The sequence below is a fragment of the Carassius auratus genome, chromosome 13 (genome assembly GCF_003368295.1).
Source record: "Carassius auratus strain Wakin chromosome 13, ASM336829v1, whole genome shotgun sequence".
Taxonomy (NCBI): Eukaryota; Metazoa; Chordata; class Actinopteri; order Cypriniformes; family Cyprinidae; genus Carassius; species Carassius auratus.
The window spans coordinates 2,759,508-2,768,640 of record NC_039255.1 but is presented as its reverse complement, the minus strand read 5'-3'; the positions used below and the strand labels follow the sequence as shown (position 1 = coordinate 2,768,640).

The 9,133-nt window shown below is 41.5% G+C and overlaps 1 protein-coding gene across 1 annotated transcript; it reads right to left on the bottom strand.

Moving 5' to 3' along the window:
* Window positions 1–6,123: 6,123 nt before the first annotated feature.
* Window positions 6,124–8,530, bottom strand: LOC113112348 (interferon regulatory factor 2-binding protein 2-A-like). Its single transcript, XM_026277817.1, has 2 exons — window positions 7,545–8,530; window positions 6,124–7,247 (listed from the first exon to the last, which is right to left on the bottom strand). Exons 1-2 carry the CDS (start codon window positions 8,308–8,310, stop codon window positions 6,538–6,540), a joined length of 1,476 nt encoding a protein of 491 aa, XP_026133602.1. The 5' UTR covers window positions 8,311–8,530; the 3' UTR covers window positions 6,124–6,537.
* Between the last annotated feature and the right edge of the window lie 603 nt (window positions 8,531–9,133).

The window sequence follows — 9,133 nt, the reverse complement described above, 5'->3', positions numbered from 1 at the left end:
TATAAAAAGGGCACATGGAACAAGGCTTTAAATGGCGCTGTTCAAATGATCAATAGAACATTATATTGTGATGCATTTCTTGCTGATTCGCGTATCGATATGGATGATTATGTATTGATACAGCAGCAAATGCTTTGATGCAGTTTTGAAAAAGAAACAATAGAGAAGACAATTTTAAGTTTAAAATAATAATAGCTCTGGGATTAGAAACTGAAGTGTATTAAATTGTCCCAACATGATGGCTTTTTCTTCTCTGTTCTACAGAATAATTAAGAACAGCGGTTATAGTAAAAACTCCTATATCTCCTGGCTTGCTGTTCCCTGCTCTCTTTCTGTCACTTGTGCCTCTACATTTCCCTCTTTTTCTTCCTCTATCTCCATCTCCTCATCGGATCTATTACTTTCCACTCTCTGTCCATCTAGGAACAAGGATCAATTTAATATTTCAGCATCAATCTATTGTTTTAACCATTACTACTACTCTTGCACCTAATCAATAAGTCCACCTTAAATATTAATACAAAACATTAAAAAACTGATACACTGGAATATAGTGATTAATATTATTATTACTGTTGTAGTTGTTGTTGTCTAAAATTGAACACCTTTGCAATGTAAACAAATGACAGGCTATATTTGTTATTCATATCCTTCACACTGCACTTTGATGTCAAGTATATTATGCATTTTTTATTGACATTTATATTTTTACATTTATTTCCAGAGAGATATTATTGAGTTTACAGGCTAAAGTGGTCTTGCTGTTGTAAACACTGTTGCTATTGTAGAAAAAAATATTTGCGTCACATTTAAAATATAATCATATTTTAATTCATTTCTGAATTGTTTTTGATTTTTATAATGATCATTCAGAGAAAGAGAAAATCTGAATAAGCCTTACCAATGTTGTGATAATTATTTTTAAGGCACTCAACGTGTTAAAAAATAAATAAGTATTGTAATATAATAAAAGTTTAGTCAAATAACATAAAAAGACCAGACCCTTCGATGCCTGTGAAACTTTTCTCCCTCAAACAGCACGCTAGTGTTACTTCTACACTACAGCCTACACACAGCAATATAAACAACATAACTGCATGTTCTCACATCTCAGCGTTCTTGTAAAATAATAATAAGTAAAACATCAAATTCATTTCGCTGAGAATGAAACACCACTTACCAGCTGCCACGATGTTGAAAATATCCTGTAACAGTTAAAAAATGCGCGTGCCACGTGAGGATTCCTTGTCATCAGGTGAAAGGTCATCATGTTGGTCATTTTATTTAAGGCTTAATTATTATTAACAAATTGTACTAATATTATGATTGGGCGTGGGGAGTCATTCACAAAAGGATATGTTATTACAAAAAAAAATTCGAGGAAATTTTGCTTTGACACAAGGGCACTTAAGGGGCAAAGGAGCAGGTGCTCAAGTGAACCGGTTCTTTCGGACAATTGGATCAAATAAACTAGTTGGGGGGAAAAAACGGTTCACCGGTTCTTTTGCGCTTAATGTAATATCATTAGAGATGACTGCCCTTCATTCAAGCCTTCGGTTTACCCGCGCTTATAACATTAGCACAGAATCAGTTCAGAATCAATCACCAAAAGAATCAGTTCGGTTCAGACGAGCTGTGAGTCAGTCTGCGTCACGCTGAATCACGCATGCGCAGTATCATCAGCTCCTCGGTCCTCGAATCAGACGCGTCTGACAGAAACGGTTCTCGGTTCAGTGTACGAATAAATGTCGAAATAATTATTATTTATTATTGTTCTGCGTAGTTTGAAGATAAACATTTTTTAATCTTTATCCCGCCGAATTGTGATTTTTTTTTTTTGGCAATGATAAATACGCGCAATGTAAACGCATTTGCAACGTTTTTCCAAAATCCACATCTGCATCTGATCACTTCTGTAGTGTGTTTGTGGCCTGACCCGAGAGGCAGTGATTATCACCTGAGCAGTGTAAACAGGAATGAGACGAGAAGCATCTGCTCCAGCTCTGTGATGTTCAGTTTCACAGACTTTTTGGGGATTTTCCAGGATCTAGAGTTAAATGCGTCAGACGCGCCCCTGCTTCCTGCTGTCTATCACCCAATACACAGGCTAATTACAAGAAACCCGCTTATTAAAGGAATAGTTCACAAAAATGGCAATTCTGTCATGTACCAACTCTCGTCTTTATCTAAACATAGCTTTTGAAGAATATTAATGCTGTTCTTCATGACTTAGAAGAAATATTACACTTAAGAACTGTTTTGGGAACATATGGAGCTAAACAGTGACTCAATCTCATAATATAAGATATTAAAGAAAAAAAGAAAAATAATAAAGTTCAGTACTGGCCTTGGATGCTGATTGGTCGATACAGGGTTTGAGTTGTCATAAAATATATAATATTAATATTTCTACATATTTTTTATGATTTTAGAGAAGAAACTGGGATGGTTTTGCTTAAATGTTATAATGAAAAACTATGCCTTTGATATTTTTGTGGTTCTGTATTTTAACTATAGATTTAATATTGAGTTTGAAGGTTATGTGCCACTGTTGCATCTAAGAACGGCCTTTAGCTTTGACTATATTCATAATAACCATAAGCTTTTGTAATTTCATTATAAAAAACAAAAACCAGATCACATAAAGAGCATTACCTCATCGGTTTGCTTTCTAAAACATTTCTGACCCACATAAAATGTACTTGCTAACATTACTCATTGACCACAGCACAGACTTTACTCATGCCATCAGACGCCCTCCCTGAAAGCTTCAATTAAAAATGTCTCGATTTCATCTCATGCAATTGAACTTCCATTGCAACCCAAAACCAGAGTCAATGCAGTGCTTAATGAAACTAGGAAGTGAAGACGTTTCACAACACGGGCGGTCCGGAGAAGATGCATGCTGCAAGTGTCTTACGGGCAGTGGGCCAAACTGTGCTTTTGTGCTGAGTTGCAAAATGCTAATTTGATTTGTAAAATACTTCTCACTAGGTGACACAAAAATGCCAGGAAAACAGCATTCGTGACTGTACAGTGGTTACAGAAAGTATATCACCATCTATTTTTAAGCTGTTGCGACCTAATACAACAACTAAAATAATCACGTCTTCATCTAAATCAGGTTATCTGTTATTGCAACAATCTGATAACTGTTAATCTATCTGGTGTTAAACAGGTCACTCATGGTTAAACTTTACACTGATTAGAGTTTGTCTGAAATATCAATGTTTTATTGCATCTCAGTGCATTTCTGAGCAGATAACTGCACAGTATCCTGGTTCGAAGGCCAAGTTTGGTTTAATAGTAGACCTGAGTGTGCTTTCCTCATTACAGCATGCTTTCGGAAACAGGACACTGATTAACCTCTGAACACAGACTCTTATCTGACTAATAAGTGACCATTAGGAAGCTCAATGCACTAGCAGCCCTGTTTATTTTGCACAAGCAAATCTGTGGCTTAATGTTTTGGGTTACGGCTAAAAATACAGCACTCCCAGAGCTGCACAGCACATTTTTCTTTAAAGCTCAGAGGATTGATATTCCCTGATCTTAATAAACCAAGATAACTTGTGTTTACTACACAACTGCATAACCAGGCAACGGCACGAGCTCCAGGGCTGCGGTGACCAGGGATGCATGCAAACACGTTAATAAAGAGCGCTGTGGAAAGAAAAAAACTGACTTTAACAGAAAATAGCAATGCAGAAATTTTAATAATTCAATGCATAAAAAAAAGAAGAATTCAATGTTTTCACAAGAAGATGCAACGGTCACATTATGTGTTTTTGCTAAACTTGGCCAAAGCCATTTTAAACATGATGCTTGGCTACGCAATCATCAATAACAGCTGAAGTGATTTGTTTATTTCTTATTTGCATTTGTAGAAGAAACTATTCCAAGATGCCACAGAATTGGATTAGAGAGTTGATTAGATTCTTTATGCAAGCACTTTTGTTGTTTACTTGCACTAAGATCCAACAATAATGAAGCAACATCACGGAAAAGGAAGCTCAAAGCTCAGTCTCGTGGTACATTTTGGGAGGAGGGGATCAAAGGTCATGTTAACACTCATGAAAGACGCTGATCAAAGACTTGCGCAGCTGTTTATCTTTCAAACTTGCAAGCTGTGGAAAATATATCCACGGGCCAGACCGCACAGAGATATTTTGAGACTTCCCAATGCTCCACGCTCCCTATTTCTCAACTTCCTAAATCGGCATTGTCATGCCTTGACGAGTCAGGGTTGCATGATCTTCCCTTCTCCAATTACAATATCCATCTGCGGTGGAGACTGTACGGCTTCATCTTCGCATTCCTAATAATCCTGCACTAAATAATGAGTGGTTTGCTATTTGAGCATGCATTTCCAGTAACAACCCCTGCTGAAACCACTAATGCGTTGATGCATCTCCGAATGAACCTTGGTTAAAATTTTATTTGGGTTGAGAGATGTTACTGTTGAAATGCTGGAGGAATATGCGGTATCTAGTAATACTTGTCATTTTTACCCTAAGCGCTAATGAGGCTCAAACCCATTGCACTGCATTGTTAAGGTACTAATTCAAATGCATGCATGCATTTAAAAATACAAAGGCATAGACATAACACGCTATTTCAGACCAAAAAGCACCTTACGTATGCGCAAAACTTAAACAGATAACATGCATGCCATGACGGATAACTACAGTTGAGATACTAGACAAAGGTAAACAGCAGAGTGACTCGTGAGTTGAGCATGTGGCCACGTGTTGTTTTACAAGCTACCGCGTTCATCGCATTTCTTTTGAGGCTCTGTGTATGTTTGGGGAGAGATTCATATCTATGCATCCACTTCGTTGCATTATTGCATTGCTTGTGTTATGCAACTGATATTGTGCAACAAAATCTGATGCATGCATGCATTAAAAACTGCAATAAAGGCATGAAGGCAAGCAAAAACACCATATATGCAAACCTTAAACAGAGAACATACGAGCCACTTTAGACGACTACAGTCAAGATACAATACATGAGTAAACTAGTGACACTGAATCAGCTATTCCAGAGCATGTGATGATGTGATGTTTTACAAGCTACTGCATTCATAAAAGTGCATTTAGCAGACGCTTTTATCCAAAGCTACTTACAGTGCATTCAGGCTATCAATTTTGTCCTATCATGTGTTCCCAGGAATTTATATTCATGTACGCCACACCACTTCATTGCATTGTCGTACTGCTCGTGTTACGTAACTGTGCATGGATATCGCGTCGCAAAATATAATGCATGCATTTAAAACTTCTAGAAATATATGCATGGGTGGATATTTATAGCATGCAAATTCCCACAAAACACTCTTCATGTACAGCTAAAACAGATAACACACAGGCTAAAATAGACTTCTACTGACAGCCTGATACTAAACAAGGGTAAACCAGTGACGTTGACTCTAGAATTCCAGAGTCGACCATGTGACCGCGTGTTGTTTTACAAACTCGCATAATCATCGCGTCTCTCTTGAGGCCCTGTGTGCATGTGTGCAAAGATTCATACTCGTGTTTTCCAGAACACTGCACCGTTATATAACTCTTAGCATTGAAAGAGCAACAAAACTGATGCATTTTGATGTAAAATATTAAGTTTTAATATTAAAGATACTTCTAAAACAGGTTTAAACACTTAAGTGAAAAAGTCAAGATGTCTTTGAGTAGCTGAGATGACGAAACCGATGGGAGGGTTTTTTCAGCATTAGTCAACACATGCAAACCGACTCCACCCATGTCTGACGAAGCAATTTCCTCAATGCACAAAGCCCTTTTACCTAACAACCCAAACACGACCCAGATAACTGGTTAAGGTAATGATTTACACATCAGTGCTCATATTACATGTCACTGCTTTAGCAACAACTGCAATAACAAGCTTCCCCGGGACATAATAATTATATATTAACTAGGCTACACGCTGATCAGTGGTGTTTACGAAATGCACTGTAACACGAATGCTGTAACGTAAAGCGTGACCTGGTTAAATGTAATAATTGAAAAGCACATCCGAGGTGCCGTGCGTTGGACGTGTGCCCAGCCAAAAGCAACCGCGGCAGCGCTCGGATCCTCAGAAGAAGCAAGCAGAGACTCCACGTTAATACAAGATCAGAAAATGTATTTGGCAATTTTAAACAAGTGCATACAAGTACAGCTAGAAGCGTTTTCCAATGTTTGCCAAGTGCTCGTAGAGTTGCATTAGTCACATTCTACGTTTAACAGGAACTGCCACCATACCTAAAAGTACATCAAGAAATCGTTAAACATCGACAAAGTAGAATGTAGTCCGTTATAATGAGTACATACCTTTTATCTTCAAAAAATATAGAAACACAATGTATTCAAAAATCAAAAAAATGTACAGCAATGTTTACCAAGTATGCGTGTCCCTCATATGTCCATTATATACAAGTCTGTTAGTTTCTGTCTGGATGGTATGCATGTGATAATCATATTTATATATTTATATTGACCAACATTTTCACCAAAAAAAAAAAGGTAAAAAGCGCAATCAAGTGTCTCTCTCCTTTTTTACTTTGACGTCTCCTGCCAGAATGGTGGCTATTTCGCCTTGCATGAAAGCCCATGGTACGTTGGAGCCCACCAGAGGGCATTTCTCGCCGCTCGGACAGTACACTTCTCCGGTTGCACCCTGCTGTTTGATGCTCTCCCGGGAGCAAGGGAAGCAGAACTTGTGAGATGGCACCGAAGGGCACTGCACAAAGTGTGTGTCCTCCAGCCTCTCGTGGCAAAGCGTGCAGCACAGCGGGATGCTGTTGGGAACCGAGGAGTCTGGGATGCTCTGTGGATGCACCTGATCCATGGCTGGAACGTGAGGCGTCACGGTGCCCTGCGCCAGCCGCCTCTGATTGGGTGACAGCGGGCTGCTGCTGTTTCTGCGTGTCGTCGAGTGCACTTGGTTGGCGTCCTTGGGCGAGCTGTTTCCACCGGCGTTGTCCGCGGCCAGAATGAGCGCTGCGATGGGCGAACTTCCGTTCTGAGTGGCGGCCGCCGTGGCCTCCGGTGGGGTGGTGCGAGGGTGAGGGGATATCGTGGAGGGCGGGGAGACGAAGCTTGGTGGTGGCCCCGGGGGCATTTTCAATCCGTCTCCCTGCGGGAGCCACTGCTGTCCGTCTCCGTTAATCTTGGCAGCGGTGCCGCCCTCTCCGTCAGGCTCCGGCGAAGCTTTTCTCTTCATATTCTTGGGATGCTTGCCTCGATCTGCAAAAAAGCATGAGCATGCATGAATTATATCGCACAAAGCATCTTTATGTGGCAGATGCAGTGATGCATTGTAGAGCCAGACTTAACAATGAGGCACCACATGCAAATACACGTTAAGCTTTGATCAGCAGAAATGTTCTTTGCAGCTGACTCATGCCATAGTGCCCTCATTCAAACCTGGCTATTTATGAAACTACAGTAGCATTGTGTTGTATTGCACTGCGTGCATTTAATCTGTAATATAGTTACAGTCTAGGAATACATATGTATAAGTGCGTTTGGAAATGCACCAACCTGATTTGGACGCAGGAGCGTTGGTTTCGTACATGACTCTCTGCTGCATGTGCTCCTTCTTAAACCTGCTGTCGTACGCGTTCAGCGCCATTATATCCCGGGGCGTTTTGTTCTTCATCCAGTCGTCTGCGCGAGTTTTGTGGCTGTCGCTGATCTCCGGTGTCATGCTGTCCGGTCGGTGCTTGTCCTTGTCGTGCTCCGTGCTGGAGACCGAGCCTGTCCGCTTGTTTCCGCCGAGTTCGGCGGGGCTGAGTCCCGGTCTGCCGTTCATCGCGTGACCCATACTGCCGTTCACCAGAGGCACTAAGTTGGGCGGCACGCCGCTAGTCCTGCGCGGGTTTGGACTCTGGCGGTTGAGCTCCGGAGGATCGTCCGGTTTTGAGAATCCGTTCGGGACCGGGATGCCGTTCGCCTGCCGCACAGACTGGTATTCGTGTGCCAGTCTGGGTTGACGCTCCGTGGACAGCGGGTAGCGGTCCAAAGGCTGCGGCGGGCGCGAGCCCGGGTCTCCAGACGCGTGATTCATCGCCTGGATCTCTTTCCCCGATAACTGTTTCCCCGCCGGTCTGCCGTCCTGAAATCCGTGAGCTCTTTTGAGCTGCCGCGCGGTTTCAATGACAAACTCGATCCTGTCTGCTCCTTCATAGTTCACGCATCCCCTGCAAACGGGCTCGGTAAAATCCCAGATCATAGCCCACGGCATGCGGGGCAAATCGCATAAATAACACGACTGCCTCCTCGAAGCAGCCACCGCTGCGGACGACATCGCTCTTATAGCTGGAAAAACCCTCCGAAAACACAGCGCGATCCTCTCAGTGTCCGCGGATGCTGTGGGAAAACGAGGTAGGCTCCTCTCGAGAAATAATTGAGTTACAAACAGAACTTCATAGTAGTGTGCGCTTTACTACGAGGCTCGGGTCTCTCTCTCTCACTCACTACTACCGTACCGCGGCCAGACCGGAGCTCAATGTGGAGCAGTGACGTCACCGCGCTTCTGTTTACTTGATTCTTCGACAGAAGCAAATAGAACTCCCCCTCCGGTGCACGCGCATGCGCGCGCCCCCCGCCTCCTCCCGTCTTCTTTTCCTTTATTTAACTCGACTTGAATCGAGGCCAAAGCTGACAACTAGGAAATGAGCGAAAGACAAGAGCGCTTTCGATATCACCGACGCGTTGGAAACGATCTGGAGCCGAAACCCGACTGACGTACCACGGACGCTGTATGCAAACCAGCCAAATTCTTACCGGAAGGAATAATGAGCTTTTTCGATCGAATTTCGTTCCCACGGTCACAGAAAAACATGGAGATATGAGGGAGTTGATATTTACAGGCATGGAAAAGTGGAAATTAGTGAAATCTTGTTTTATGTTATTAGCATGAAATTGCTCTATACATTTTTATTTTTGTTTTTAAGACATCAATGAAAAAGGTGTGAATTGTATTAAATCTGTATTCAATTGAGCATTTATTTCATAATTCAAGTTTATTCTTGATTTAATGAATCAACCACACTAGCTATTTCAGGCCAAAGATTACACATTATATATTAAAAACAATATAGTAGTACACCATACAAAATACATTTATT